At 49.1% G+C, this 15,981-nt stretch overlaps 1 protein-coding gene across 3 annotated transcripts in view; it reads left to right on the forward strand.

The window, feature by feature from the left end:
* Grik4 (glutamate ionotropic receptor kainate type subunit 4) overlaps window positions 1–15,981 on the forward strand; it is a 431,671-nt gene that overhangs the window by 310,578 nt on the left and 105,112 nt on the right. For all 3 annotated transcript variants that reach the window (XM_075966267.1, XM_075966270.1, XM_075966269.1), the window contains one exon: window positions 12,225–12,386. In XM_075966267.1, coding sequence (XP_075822382.1) covers window positions 12,225–12,386 — 162 coding nt within the window. The remainder of the gene's footprint in view (window positions 1–12,224; window positions 12,387–15,981) is intronic.

The raw sequence follows: 15,981 nt of genomic DNA on the forward strand, positions 1-15,981 counted from the left end.
TTATAAGTGCTATTGTATTACAAGCACCATTAGGAGTAGCGAGTGCTGTTATTATTAAGCAATCCAGCTTCTCCATCCTCCACTCAGTGTCAAAGGCATCCACAGCTCAATTAATCACCATTGGAGGCATCCTGCATGCTGGCTCCGTGGTGCTGGCGCCTTTTCCTCACAGCCCAAGGGTAACAGGGCACCTGTCATCTTGTCAGAAACGTCACCTTGTGACACCTCTTGTAAATTCCAAAGACCTGCTTTTTATCTTAGCCGGAAAGTTACAGTCTTCCTCAACCCTTCCTGATCTTCTTGCTCTTGGGGAGCTTCCCATTACCCTAGAGTAAAGCTCAAACTCCTGAGGCCACTTACAAACTTGCCCCTTGGCTTCTTCTTGTCTTGCTCCTCACCGCACCCCACCTCTGGGTCATCTGCTGCGGATGCTTCTGGCTGTTGTTAAAACCCCTCTGAGAGCCTCGTGGCCTGGAATACATCACAGCCAGCAGGCTGCCGGCCTCTCATGGAACCTGACGCAGAGGTGGAGCCATTGGAGTCAGTAAAGAGGCAGCAACCACTGATTGACAGCATCACTCATCTTCCCAGACAACTGTTGCCATGGTGAGAAGGGAGGCGCCTGAGGTGTATGTATGTTTATGTACCCGAAGGCAATGCACTGGGACCTAGGAAAGGGGACACTGACCTTCTGCTATGAAGGTGAGAGGTCTCACGAGAGCTCCTGGATGTAGAGGACCTCAGATGCAAGGATTTGGTGCCTGATAAAGGAAGCAAGCTTACATATAAGCGGCAGCTCTCCTTAGCCCATCGGCAGGAACACAAGGTGGCCACCATTTTTCATGTCAGCTTCACTCTTGGAAGCTTAAGCTGCACAGCTCACAACATAGTTAACACCTGCTAATTTAGCACCCAACCCAGAGACAGAACAGTCTTCTCAAGACAAAGCCAAGACAGTCCCAGCTGCTGCAGCGGAGGAAGGAGGACTTAGCACCTGGCCTCCGTCCCCCTCTTTGTGGGAGCAAATGATGGACGTCTTTGTAAAGGTAGTTGCACCCCAAGAGTGTGTTTCCAGGGGAACATTAATTCATTTAATGAATACCTTGAACCCTTGCTGAGCACAGGCATGGGGTGCAGGGCGGGGGACAGAGCAGTGAGTAAGACAGACTGTGCTCTGCCTGTGAAGTCCTGTTTGTGGGCTCACCCCGGGAAGGCAAAGCAGAAGACGGACACGGTTCCTGGGAAGAATAGATAGGTGTGTTCGGGTCATGGGAGTAAATGACTAGGAAACATGCAGGGAGAAGAACCCAGGGGAGCTGGGAACTGGGAGGTTTGGGGCCAAATCTTCCATTAAACAGGACTCACTGACAGGTATGAATTAGCCTCCCAGCTGCCACCGTCTTCAAAGACCTATTACACAAAAAGCAATCTTCCAGCTTGCAGCGGGCACAGGCTTTGATGCAGATAAATAGACTGGCAGGTACCACAGTTATGTGGCCTCTGCAAGGAGGAGGGAAGGAAGGAGAGGAGAGGATGCCAAGGTGCCCTGGAGATGCCGAACTTCTGCTACTTGGAAGGCCTTGCTAAGAATGGCTAAGGCAGGGTTTGTGAGACAGAGGTCAGGGGCCTGGCCTCCGAGAAGTGAATAAATTATGGCTATAGAGAAGAGTTTTGGGAAGTCTTAAGACCCCGACTGCCCAAGTGAGACGGCGGGTGTGTGCTGACTGTTTTCAGTATGGGATCCGCCCGAGTGGCTATAGTGCGAACGTGCTTCAAGCAGCAGCCAGGCCTAGGGGTGGTGGCTTTTTACAGACGTATGTGATAAGTAGCTCTCATATGACCCTAGAGGTGCTGTGGGCACACTGCATGTGATGGCAGAGGTCAAGGTGAGGACTGTGGAAAAGGCGGGCAGGAATCACCCAAGGATTTGTGTGTCGAACTGCGTCTTGCGTGCCACCGGGGCTGGTTGGAGTGTTGTTCACAGTCCAATTTATGTTTGAGAAACCTCCCTCCAGCAAGAGCTTGGCTAAGGAAGTTGGCGAATTGTAAAACCAGAGAAAGGAGAGACATAGGCTGGTGAGGACCAGAAGTGAGGCAGAAGTGGTGGGGGATGGGAGCTTGGCAGAGTCAAGAGGTAGGAAAGTCAAAATGGTCTCAAGCAGCAGCCAGCGAATGCACACAGGCTTGCAGAGGTGGGTGTGGCTGGCGGGGAGATGAGGGAAGTGCAGGGTGTCTTCAAAACTCTAGCTTGAAAGATTGGTGGGTAATGGCGACATTCACAGAGAGGGCACCAAGGGAGAGGAGTGGGGTGGGAAGACACAGAGTTAAAGTTGAGGGGTGACATGATCTCAGGACTCCTTCCATCATCTCCGCTTCGTAATAGCAGGTTGGGAAATTGGAGTCTTTGGTGTTCGTGGGACTCCCAGGGTGACAGCATTTTAAGTTGTCAGTCATTAACAGCCTCAGTGAGGAGGCGTGCGTGACTGCATCTCCTGGTGGCCTTGCCTGATGCTGAGTGTGCAGGAAGAATAAAAGAGACTCCGAGCTTGCATGCAGCAGGATTTCCTGCTATTTCTGTCTTTGGGGGAAAATACTCACCTCCGGGCACTTGGCTTCTATGTTCTCTAAGTGACAATGTGTAGAAACCCCATCCTGCGTTAGTGTGTGGAGCGAACCCAGAGTTACACCAGGAAGTACCTTGCCAGGCGTGTAGAGCCACAGAAGCAGAAGCAGGTACAAGATATTGCAGAATACATGGATGTTTAGTAAATCCCTTGCGGTTGAGTTGACACAAGGCTGCAGCGTGCTCCCCGGGCAGTTTAGGGGCTGAGGCTGAATGTGAAATAGTGGGGGCCAAAGGCTGAGGTTTGTGGAAGCAGCAGAAAATCCTGCTGAGAAGGGGGTTGACTCTGAAGAAATGTGACATGTTCTGGAATAAAGGGAACATAAGGACAGTCACGACCCAGTCGGGTCCAGGTGGCTAAACTGAGAAGGATTCCAGAGGCTATAGTGGTGCTAAGATCATTCCCTTTATAGGTTGTCTGGGACCCTGGCAAGGAGAGCGACGCACAGGGAGATGAGTTGACTCAGCAGATGGATGGAGGCACTTGCCGTCAAGTCTGGCATGAGTTTGATCCCTAAAACCCGCACTGTAGGAGGAGTGAGCTGACTCCTGCAAGTTGTTCTCTAACTTCCACATACATACTGTGACACATGTGCAACACACACACACGCACACACACACACACACACACACACACGCACGCACACACACACGCACATGCACACACACACGCACACGCACACACACACACGCACACACACACACACACGCACACACACACACGCACACACACACGCACACACACACGCACACACACACACATACACGCACACACACACGCGCACACACAATAAATAAATAAATGTGAAAAATAATGAAAAGGAGCCAGGTGTGGTGGTGCACATTCCACTACTCAAGAGGCAGAAGCGGATGAATTGCTGTGAGTTCAAGGTCAGCCTGTTCCACATAGCAAATTCTAGGTCTGCCAGAGCTACATAGTGGGACCCTATCTCAATAAGACTAAGGAGAGCCAGTAAGGTTCAAGGGCCAACGGGAAGCCTGCCGCCTTATGCAAGCAGCCACCTTTGTAGCAGGCACAGGACATGCTTCATGAAGGCTCCCTGGCCTCTCTGTCTTCCTTAATGCCTACTATTGACACTTGAAAGTGCATGATAGACAGACATGCCAATAATTCAAGGAGCTGCATCCTATTCTCAGAGCACACATGACTTTCCTATACACTGACTCCCCTGAACCTCAACAACAGCTCTGAACCATCATAGCTGTGATTTCAGAATGAGGAAGCATGTCTAGTAAAAGGAAAAAGATTTTTAAAAAAAAGAAAGAAAAGGAAAAAAAGAATTTAAAAAATCATTGAATTCTGATGTTGGGTTTCAGAGAGGGAAATCTAGGACCCAATAGCAATGGAGAACACAAAGTTTCAAAGTTCTTGCTCCAGGACCACGCCTGTTCTCCAGTGAAAGCTTTGTGTTACTGTTCTCCAGACCAAAGGGACAGTGTTTGTTTATGTGCATGTGTTTGTGTGTGCACACCTGTGTATGCTGAGGCCAGAGGTCAGCTTCAGCTGCTTTCCCTCAGGAGCTTTCCACCTTGTCTTTGAGATGAACCCCCTCCTTGGGTAGAAGAAGCTCACAGATTAGGCTTAAAATGGCTGGCCAGTGAGCCCTGGGATCCACCAGTCTTTGCTCCACTCCATACCCCCAATCCTGGGATTATAAGTGTATACCTGACTTTTTAAAGAAGTGGTTTCTAGACATTGATTTCAGGTCCTTCTGCTGTGTGATAAGTACTTTACTGACTGTGGGACATTTCTGCAGTCCACCCCGCACTCCACCACCCAAAGGAGGTAGTTTTTATTTTTAGCAGTCTCCTTGTGGTGCCAGGGATACAGAAGAAAACACACCACCCCTAAGCAACAGGAGCTCATGGGCCAGGAGGGCTCATAGTTGCCAGAAAATGGCCCCTGAATAGTGTGCCAGTGAAGGCCTAGTGCCTTTGCAAAAACAGAGAGGTCGCCTTTGCAACAGGCTGACCCCATCCGTAAGCTTCAGGAAATCTCCCTGTCCAAACCGTCTTCCTCATGACTACTCAACGACACATGAAATCACGTGACAAATGGCTCCCAAGCAGTGGCCGCCACAGAGGCTTTACTGGGTGGCTCCTGCCCAGCTTTCTGCAGAAGCTGGAAAGTTCACGAAGCCGAGCCCAACACATCCTGTGCTGTACCACCCTAGCCACACGCGTCTCCAATTCCCTGGCATCCATTCCAAATGCTGAGCAGAGGATAAAGAACAGCCACAGCTTTCCCAAGTCCCAAGGATCCATACCATCCAAGTGCTCAGTCTGGAGCCAAGACAGAGCTCCAGGTTCCTTTGTAAGAAAACTCCCTCTCAGGAAGAAACTTAGCCAATGCTTGCTTCATGGTCCCTTCCTCACTCGCACCATTTGGTTTGTAGTTGCTGTCTGTGTGGGACGAGATTAGCTCTGACTTGGTTTCCTTGGTTATCTTATAACCTGGCCACAATGAAATCACAATACATCTGTCTTTATGATGCATCATGCCCTGACACAACGCTGGTTCTAAGGTCAGCAGGACCTGGGTTTGAATTCACAACAGCCTTTCACCAGTCATGTGGCCTTGGGACAGCCACTTTGATGCCATGAGATGCCACGATTAACTCCCACACCGCAAGGCTTGTTCTAAGGTTAAATAGAGATCACAGGTGAAATCTACTTAGTTCTGACTGGCACTCGGTTGGTGGCTAGGAGACTGTAGCGGTACTACAATCGTTACTTTATTAATGCTTTTTAGGGTTGAAGAAGCCCAGAACCTGAACTCCAGCCTTCCTCTTTGTACACAAATAGTCTCACCAAGCAATTAACACCTTATGACAACCTGGCTAAGTGTTCTCATTTGACAAGGAGCTAAGAATAGCTTCTTGCAGAGGGATGTAGAAGAGGGGGTGCGGAGAAACACTCAGGCTGGGTATTTCCTCTGGGGCAGGGCCCAGATGCAGCTCAGGGTAGGGTAGCCAGAGAGTGGAAAGAAGAAGACTGCTCAGGCCCTCTTTGTCTAAAGTCACAGCGCAGAGACTGACTGCGCATGGAGACACGAGAACTCACGTGTCTGGGGTTCCTATGTGCTGAGTGCTGTTCTACGGGGGGGGGGGGACGCCGTTTCCATCTTCTATAGGTAATGGAATCGACACTGCAGAGACCACCGTGGACCACAGCTAGAATCTATGCAAATGAGCATTAAACCCCAAACCTGTCTTTTCTAGCATGCATTTTTTTCAATGAGATTGTTACATTGCACAATGACCGCAGATCCCATTTGTACTGTCATCAGAAAAAAAAATAGTGCTGTACAGTAGAGCGGCCTTGTCCCCCCAGATCAGTTGAATGATCTTCATTAAATAACGCTGCCGTCACAAAAGAGGGGTGATGAGGGTCACCACTAGTGGGCTTGGGAAGGAAGGGATAAATTCGAGGGAGGCAGGTTTGACAGAATCATCAAGGAACTGGGCATGGAGTTTCTAAAAGAGGGAGCTGAGGCTACAGTCTCTAGTATAGGTACCAGAGACTAGGATGCGCATATGGCCCAAGACTGTAAAGGAGAAGGCTTGCTTGGGCTCTGAGATGGTCTTGACGTGGCTTCTTGCTTTTCTCCTTAAAGCCAGACACAGGCAAACTCAGTCATTAGGAGCTCTTATTCTTACAGCTGCGTTTGACAAAACTTGGCCTGTCCCCAGGTTGACTAATGGACTTGGCTGGTTAATGTAGGCACAGGGTCCTCCGAGACGACACTTTCTCCTCCCCTCACTCTGTCCACAAGCACAGATCTGTTTTCCACCCACTGTCCTAAACCCCTGGCATGCAAGCTGTGGCTTTCTTGATATTTGGACCCTGCATAGGATGAATCATGTGGCTAGCAAATCTTTTCTCATTAGAAAAATAGCCTAGAACGACTTCTTGCAGTGGGAGGGAGAAAAGGAGGGCAGAGCAGTAGTAACCTCAGTCCTCCTGCCCTTCTCCCCCCTCTTCTCCCTTGAACATCTCCCCTTCCCTTGGCTCTGTCCCCCACTCTGTGCTCTCCTCATAGCCTGCCCTTGCTCCCTGGCCTAGGTGCTTCCTGCAGTCCAGGGAGCTTCGTGCAGTCAATCCACGAATGGATGATTGTATGTAAACCAAGACCTGGGAAATGTCACATCTTCCAGGGAAGTGGGGACACTCCGTTGAGCTCTGCTATCTATGGTGACCATTCCACACAGCCCTCACCCATGGGGCATTCACCTTCAACTCTAGTTATTTGGATTTTACATACCATAGCATACACAAACATGCACACTCACACGACAAGAGGGGGAACATACAAACATTTTATAGTTTATTTTAATTTTAAAGTTTATTTTAATGACAAAACCCAATGACAAGAAAGCAAACAGTCAAGGGCTGGCACAACCTGTGTGTATGTTCTTATGTCTTCCATGGGAATAAGATTGTGCTTGGGGATAGAGAAGTGGCAATGAGGGCCTCAAGCTCTTGAGAGGCCTTCAATCTACTGTTCCTTCCACCAACATTAGCCAATCAGATTCTAGGAACTAGGCATTCTTCTAGGTGCAGGGAGTGAGGGTCACAGTGAGGGTTGCTTATCTTTGCTCTTTGGGGACATACAGCCCTGTAGAGAGGGTCTACATTGTGCAAAGAGCTATCACACAGCCATGCCCGTGAGGAGACATGGACAACTGTTGTCTTGATCTCTTCCTGATGTGGTCTTACCACTGGGCATTTGCCCTTACTGGAAGATTCAAATACCCCAGCGCTGCCTGGATCTGCCCTGAAAACCTGTCTACCCCCGGGACCCCCGGCCCTGTCTTTCATTTTATGAAAGTGTCCTTCATTCAGGCTTGGTAGAGGGTAGTGGAGACAGGAAGGGTACAGAAACCTGAGTGGGCCATGTTTGCAGTCACAGTTAAAGCTGGAGATGGCGGGAGGGGGGTGAGAGGTCAGATGAGCCTTCCTCCTTTACAAGCTCAGCATCTCTTCCACCTGATTTGGAGTTTATAATGTTTCTCTCAATGTATTTAAGGTAGCAGTATACTCAAATTGTGTTCTGCAGAACACTACTGTGAGACATAGATTTGAAGGGGGAAATATATATTCCGTAGTTAATGTGTTTGAAAAATTCGAGATTAAACAAAATTAAGCCAGCCGCTTCACTGCAGGGCTGCTTTCAACCTTCAGCATGCAAGGGTGTGCCGTGAATCTTAAAGAGGCAGATAGAATAAGTGGCCATTTCCAATATTATCTGAACATAGAACCTTGTTTTTAGTGGAATTTCTGTCCGCTCCTTCTGGGAAACTAATGTCCCCAGGAATAGACTTAGGGAAATACTGCCTTAGAAGGTTTTTTATTGTATGCAAACAGGTAGCTGTCAGCGGTTTCCCGAACTCTCAGAAAGTTTGCTTCAGAAACACACACACACACAAGCACACACACACACACACACACACACACACACACACACACACACACACAGTCCAGATACTGGCAGAATAAAATCCTGCCATGTCCCGGGAAATTGCTGTAAAAGGACCTGCCATCTCTCTCTGGTCCTTCGGCAAGCTCTCCAATGAGTCGTCATAAATAGCACGAATCACCAAGGAAGCCTCTGAAATCGTTTCATCTTAAGAGGCCTTTGAAACTAGGAAATAGAATAGAGTCAAGGGACAAGGAGGTAGGGATTGAAAGGCAGGAAGACAGACTGGCTGACTTCTGGGGAGACTGTCTCTGAGTGTCTGCAATTAACCCATTCATTCTGACTCTGCCAAGAGCATGCTGAAGGAGGCACTTCCCCCCTCTGGTTTCCAAGTGGGACTAAGGAAGGAGAGGGCCAGATGCTACTCAGATCTCGCGGGAGTACTTGGGTAACCGTTATCCACTGAGTACTTCTCCCTTGCTGGATGACAATAAGCCTGCCTATACGTGGCTCGTTTCTTCTTTTCTCCACTCATTTATTTGACAGTGTGCAGGGGAATGAATGGGTGGGTGGGGGAGTGTGCATCATATCGTGAATGTGCCACAGTGTTTCTATAGAGGGACCAGAGAACATCCTGACTCGAGTTAGTTCTCTCTTGCGACATCTCAGTCCAGGGGATTGAACTCTGATCCTTGGGCTTTGTGGCAAGCACCTTTTACCCACTAGTGGGCCATTTCACAGGAACCTTGATTGTTTCTTGGAACAACATAGGAGGTTTCTTTTTTATTATTGATTATTTGTAACCGGAGACTGCATTTTCATTTCCTGGCCGCTCAGACCTGAATAATCACACAAAAGCTATCTTAAGAAAACAGTGTTTGACCAATGGCTAGGGTATATTTCTTGCTAGTTCTTACATCTTAAATTAGCCCATTTCTATTAATCTGTGTATCACCATAAGGCTGTGGCTTACGGGTAAGGTTCTGGCATCTTTCTCCTTCGGCAACTACATGGTGTCTGACTCCGCCTTCTTTCTGCCTGCATTAAGTTTAGTTTACTTTTCCCACCTACCTATATTCTGCCCTGTCATAAGCCAAAGCAGGTTCTTTATTAACCAATGTAATAAAACATATTCACAGCATCTGGGGGGAATCCCACATAAATTATTTTTTATTAAAAATGGATTCTTCTCTCACACAATAATCATTGACCACAGCTTCCACTCCCTCCACTCCCCCCAGCCCCCCACTTCTGTTCTCCCCCTGACTCACACCCAGTCAGAACTTCTTCAGAACAAAAGGAGGCCTCCAAGAGAGGAGAGCCAAACAGGAAAAAATAAGATACAGCAAGACAAGACAGAAGCCCTAATATTGAGGCTGGACCAGGCAACCAATAGGAGGAAAAGAGTCTCAAGAGAAGGCAAAAGATACACCAGTTCCCACTGTTAGGAGTCAGGCAAAAGCACCAAGCTAACAGCCACAGCATGTGCACAGAGAGGACTAGTGCAGACCCATGCAGGCCCTATGCTTGCTGCGCCAGTCTCTGCGAGCTCCTGTGCGTCCTGCATTGTTGACTTGGTGGGCCATGTTCTCATAGGAGGTTCCCAGTAGCATCTGTCCTCCTTTACAAAGTGTGGCTACAAAGACCAGAAAAGTCGAAGTCCTTGCTCAAGGTCAGACATCCAGTGTGGTGAGGAAGCTGGGTTTGACCCGGAAGCAGTTGCCTCCTCTGCACTGCCTGGTGCTGTTGTGAATATGGGCATCCGTGATGTCAGGACTTCCTCGAAATGGGCCTTCGTCTATCAGGCTGTACATATGGATAGGCACAGAGGTGTGGTGGGCTGTCTGCCCACATTGATAAGGAAGCCAGAATGATAGGATAGCCCTTGGCTTCTCCATCCACCGTCAGCAAAGCTCCTCGGTTTCCCAACAGCAGCCTGGCTCTGTTCCTTAGTCACCTCACCCTTGCCAAATACATCTTTTCTCATTAGCCATCTGCCCTCTCCTGCCTGCTGATAGCCCACAGTGGCTGGGCAGCTGCCCTGGTAGAGAGACAGGACATAATACCAGCTTATGAATCAGTACATTCTCTGGCACGTCTGTGATCCCCTAATGGGAGGGTGGCAGAGTCCAAAACACACTTCATCCTCATCCAAGTCTGCTCTGCCGGGGTTGGTGGCTGCAAAGGAGTCTTTGTGACTCCGATGTGTTAGCCAAAGCAGACAAGGCTGGAATCCGGGCAGGTAAGCTCAGAGCCTAAGGCATTGGCAGCGGCTGTAGGTGGGGAAAGATACGAGCGTGAGTACCAGGGGCTAAGAGAGCAAAGTCATCAAAAAAGGAGACCACCTAAAAGAAAGCAGTGTTTCCACCTGGCCAGGAAGCAAGCCTAAGGCACCCACCATCTGTCACATCATGCTGAGTGACGGATGGGTCATTTCTAGTGTCTGTAAATACTGTGTGCCCACGGGTCAGGGAGCCGTGCGTGAGGCACTCGGAATGAGCACGCGATGGATACAGCTTCAGTCTGAGAGGACGGCCTGCCCCGCCTCTGAAGGCACTTTTACAGGAACAGATGGGTGAGCAGAATAAGCTACATGCTTTCCTCTGGTTTCTTATATGGGGTCAAAGGAGGTCCAGGGAAAAGACTGGGTGATAGGGTAAAGGCCATTTGTCTTAGTTACCTAGCCCATTGTTGGGATAAAATACCAGGGCAAATCAAATAAAAGGAGACAGAGTTCATTTGAGCTCATAGTTGAAAGTCACAATCCATCCGAACTGGGAAGGGAGTAATGGACTTAGGAGCTTAAAATGGCTGCTCACATCGTATCCGTAATCAAGAAGCTAAGAGCAATGAATGCTTGTGCTCAGCCAACCTTCGCTTCTTGGTGCAGTCCAAAGCCACCTACTTTAGTGTGTGTCTTCCTGCACAAATTCGGCTAATCAAGACCTCCTTCCCAGGTGGGGACAGAGGCTGCTATAATTCCCCACAGATGCACCTAGAGACTTACCTCTTAGGTGATCTGAGATCCTGTCAAACTGACAGCCGTCATTGGCTATCACAGCATGGATGACTGGCTGGACACCCGTGAACTTCTGGATGTCACTGCCCCGAAACCCCAGTCTCTGACTGCAGCAGCCCCTGCTCCCACACTCATAGCTGTCTGAAGTGATAATGCATTAGGCTCTTGGCTGTCTGTCTCTTTGAGTCCTGTGAGGCCCCTGCGTACAGCAAGGACGTTCCCCTATGCATGTCCTCTCTGCCTAGAACAGTGTCTAGCATGCGAGAAATGCTTGCATATGTATGAAATGAACGGAAACCGTAATGACACATGGAGATACAACCTTGTCTGCACACCTTCAGGTGGACATTTTTGGAAAGCAAACATGACTTTGATACTCCACTAACACCCCTCCCACCACACACACCCACTCACAGGACTGACTAGTCTGGGATGCTCCCTAGCATTTAAGCCTGTGAACTCTGACCCCAGTAGACCTCTCCATCCTCCCCAGGATATGTGTGTGTGTGTGTGTGTGTGTGTGTGTGTGTGTGTGTGTGTGTGCATGCGCACATGCGTTGTATGTTCATCCAGTGCTTCTGGAACTTTGGTTGTGCATGACACTTAGGGACCTAGTGATTATCCCACCTGGATTCAGCTCCAGGCATACAGACTCAGTTAGCATGTTGATGGTCCATTTTGAGAAAGACCTCTGGGGTGATTCTGATGGTAGAACCGTACTTCAAGGAGGATCTCATGACTTCATCAAAGTGCCACGGGCACCACAGTGGATGGCCACATCCTCTCTCCCCTCAGAGCCTATGTCTGATGACTTCTCTGTTGACTTGCAATCTCTGTGTAGAAATTGCCTTCAGGCCTGGCTCCAGAGATGACCTGCCAAGGATGCGAACTTCCCTCCACCTGCCACACATATTCCTTGTGTCTCTCTTCACCTGTCACATCTTGTATTTCCCTGGCTTAAGAGCTAATCTACTGAATTCTCCTTTTCTCCCTGAACCCCAGAAGAACCACTCTGAGTTATTCTGTATACTGAGCACTCAGGGAGCACCTCGTGTGTCCTGAGCTGGCCACAGCCCCAGCATGCTCCCTCGTGTTCTTTCTTCTTCTCCCCCATTCTAACTGTGCTCTCCCCATCTTCCCAGGAATTCTCCCTCCAGAAAATGGACAGTCTTGTGGATGACAGAGTCAACATCTTAGGATTTTCCATTTTCAACCAATCCCATGCTTTCTTCCAAGAGTTCTCCCAGAGCCTCAACCAATCCTGGCAGGAGAACTGTGACCATGTGCCCTTCACTGGCCCTGCGGTAAGTGTCCTATAGATGCCCTTGAGCTCTAGCGCTCTGTGGTCTACCACATGCTCCGTACAATGAGGCAGGGCCAAAGTTATTGGCTTCCAAGATGCACCAAGAATGTGAGCCATGCTGTATCTGGAAGAATGGCTTCTGGAGGCCCAGTGATGCTGCCGAAAGAACAGAGAGGAGGCCTCCTAGAAGGTGGCAGGCAAGCCCAGTCAGGAGCTGAACTACAGTGATTTGGTCAACTAAGGACCCCAGAGCAAGCAGTGCTTCCCTGTGAACGTTTCTCCTGGGACTTCATGGTCATCATAGTTTGTGTAAACGCAGTCTGTGATATTTACACAATGATGCTGTGGATGAATCATATATTCTCAGGGTATCCCTGATATTAATTGATATGAGACTTGCCATTCGTTCTTTATGCATGGGGCAAAGGGTCTGGTTCCCCTGGGTGGAGAAGGAGCATTTTCAGTCTTGTTTTTAACACCTGAAGAGGCAGGTCTGCCCCGTGGAAGCCACCTACAGCTGGTGTTGCTGTGGGTCACCTTCCTAGCCAGTTTCAGAGTCTTCCGCTCCCCAGGAATGCTGGAAGGGGTCTGGGTAGCAGACAGTGTTCTGCTGGAGTGCAAACAAGCGGAGCCTTGAACTTAGGTCAGTCTCCGTGTGTCCTTACAGGTCCTGCCCCTCCTTAAGTCTACTTTCCCTGCCCCCCTTGGCCTTCTTGCCTGCATGAAGGGTGCCTGTTCTTACTCAGGTTTACCTCTGCCTAGGCACTGTGACACATCCCATAATATTACCTGCCTTGGCCTTTTGCCTTCCTCATGGCATCCTAGTGAGCAGTTCAAAGATGGCTGTCCGCTTCTGACAATGAGAAAACAGGCCCGGGAGAGCAGGGTGGCAGGTGGGGTCTCCCAGGGCCTCGTTTTTATACAGCCGGGGCTGGTACCTAGATTGACTTCTCCCCATAGGCAACTTTGCAGCCATCCTCTCTCTGCAACGGCCTCTGAGAGGAAAGGAGCCTGGAAGGGGAGCTGGCAGCAGTGACGATAGCGCAATTCCTCCAAGCCTTCTCACCTCTGTAGCTCACCTTTCCGAGGGCTGCCTCTTCTGCTTCTCTGGAGGCCAAGAACTTTTCCCCACAAACAGCCCAGCTCCTCATGGCAGAGAGCCAGAGGGTGAGGGAGTGGGTTCTAGGGAACCACAGCCTGGGTTCCCTCCCGTGCTGGCTTACAGAAAGGCTGCAGAGGCTCCTGCATCTGCGGGATGTCTATTCCCTTTCTCCTCTCTTTCAGACTTCTCTTCCACTCTCTCTCTAGTTTCCCCCTCCCCTCTCTCCCTTTCACTCTCTTTCTGCTTCCCTCTCTTTCCTCTATCGCATCTCTCCACTCTTGATTCCCCTCTCTCTTCTTTAGGCTTGTATGAGAGACTGCCCCGCTTCCCTGCCTCCTCACAAACCCAGGTGGGACTCCCCAAATGGGGAGTCTGGTTTGTAGGGTTTCAAAGGAAGGACCGGGCTAAAGATATCCAGGAGAAAGCTTGGCATGCTTAGCCTGGCCAAGAAGCTTCCAGGTGGCCAGTGGTACGCCACAGATGCGCTTCCTGCCTGAGACAAAGCCAGCGCGGAGGGAGTGGTGGGAAGGGACACACACGCCCACTGGTTTCATATGCCATTCCCATTAATCATGCCGCAAAGAACAAAAATCGTGGGAAATCATTAAAATTACAGATGGCTAGATTAAGTAATTAGAATTTAGGCTAAAGCAGATGTTTGTAATTAACTGTTTATTTTGTTGAATAAAATCCAGATTGTAAGAACTAGTCCATGAGATCTTGATGGTCCCTGCCCTCATATTATTTTGTGGGGCAGAATCGAAGCTTCCAGAGGTTCATGGGCAAATGGGCCTTTAGGAGACTGAGAATCCAGTCCTTCCTGCTTTGGGGATGATGGGGGTTACAGGTGTTTGTCTAGAAGATATCCTTGTTTTCATTTCAGGGAGGGAAGGGAACCCAGCCGCAACTCCCTGAGTCAGAATTGATTCGTCTTAATTTATACAGAGTCTTTCATCCCCCGAAACAATTTGCAAAACAGCTCAAAAAATAACAGTGAAGAACCAAATGAAAATATAAAAACAAAAGAATAGAGGGTTCCTTGCCAAACAGCTGCTTGGTGCCAAGACAGAAGAGAGGATTTTAAATGAGGATTGAGCCAGTTAGGGGATCTACAATTTAGAAGAGACAGGGACAACATGGGATAGTAAGGGAGAGCAGAAGCAGAGACAAAGCCAAGAGGCAGGCTTGCACCCACACAGATGGGCAACGGGAGCATCAGAAAGATGGAGGGGTCAATCATGAGAGGAAGAAGAAATGGAAAGGAAGGAGAAGAGACAAGAGAAATGTCTCCCTTCTCTTCCCAATGGACTCAGAAGTAGGGACGGGGACAAAGCCTTTTATGACACAAGCCACTTTTCACTGACTGTGGCCCAAATGCTTTCCAGAATGGAATTAGTCGATAATAACAGAGGGAGAAGGCAATTAGGACATTGAAGAGATGGTTTGGAATGGACAGCCGAACCACGAGGGCACTGACGGACTGGCAGGGATGGTAGAGTCTTACTTTCTGACAGCTTGGATCTCGAAAAGAGAATTGAAAAAATGGAAAGAGATTAGCAACTGGGGCAGACTAGCTACAGGAGTGAAGGGGTGGGAAGTAAATCCTCAGGAGGGAGGAAGACGAGATGAGTGGTCCTAGGTAGATGGACAGGAACCGACAGAAGAGGGGCATCTGGTGAGGGATGAAGGACCTCCAGGAGATTGTCCTGAGGGTAGTGCACGTTCCTATATACAGGGTACTAACTTGAGTTAGTCCACTTCAGAGGAGACCTAGGAAGTACAGTGTCCTTGAGGACACTTTACCCACGTCACGCTCTGAACCCTACCCCAGTGTCCTCAGCTTGAAGTGTAATTACAAGAAATAGCTGAAGGATCAAGAAGACTCTGGAGTTAGAGATGACAAAGGACATCGGGAACAGGCACACACTGACTGCTCAGCACTTGGATGATGTACTAATAAGAACATCAGCAGGGGCTAGGGAGATGGATGTGTGGACCCAAGTTTCGATCCCACATAAAAGCTAGGCTGCCATTGCTCACCAGTGACCCAGTACTGGGAGGAGGGTGTGGAGGCAAGAGGAGTCCTAGAGCTTGCTGGACAGCTAGCGTAAGCAAGTGGAGAGTCCCAGGCTCAGTGAGAGACTCTGTCTCAAAAAATAAGGAAGAGAAGGAGAGAGGAAGACACACTTAAAAACATAGGTGCACATGTACTCACATACACAGTTGTGCATATATGTGTCTACATACATATGAACACATGCGCTTGTGTACAACACACTGATAGGTAGGTAGGTAGATAGATAAATAGATAGATAGATAGATAGATAGATAGATAGATAGATAGATAGATAGATAGAAGTAGGCAGGCAGACAGATAGACAGACAGAGACGGAGATTGTCAGTCAAGGAAACCTCATCCTAGCCGGAGTGGGACTAGCAACAACCACGTGCTAAGAAGGGAGGCAGTGGTGTGACCAGCATCCTCTGAAATCAT

The sequence above is a fragment of the Microtus pennsylvanicus genome, chromosome 3, assembly GCF_037038515.1.
Source record: "Microtus pennsylvanicus isolate mMicPen1 chromosome 3, mMicPen1.hap1, whole genome shotgun sequence".
Classification (NCBI taxonomy): Eukaryota; Metazoa; Chordata; class Mammalia; order Rodentia; family Cricetidae; genus Microtus; species Microtus pennsylvanicus.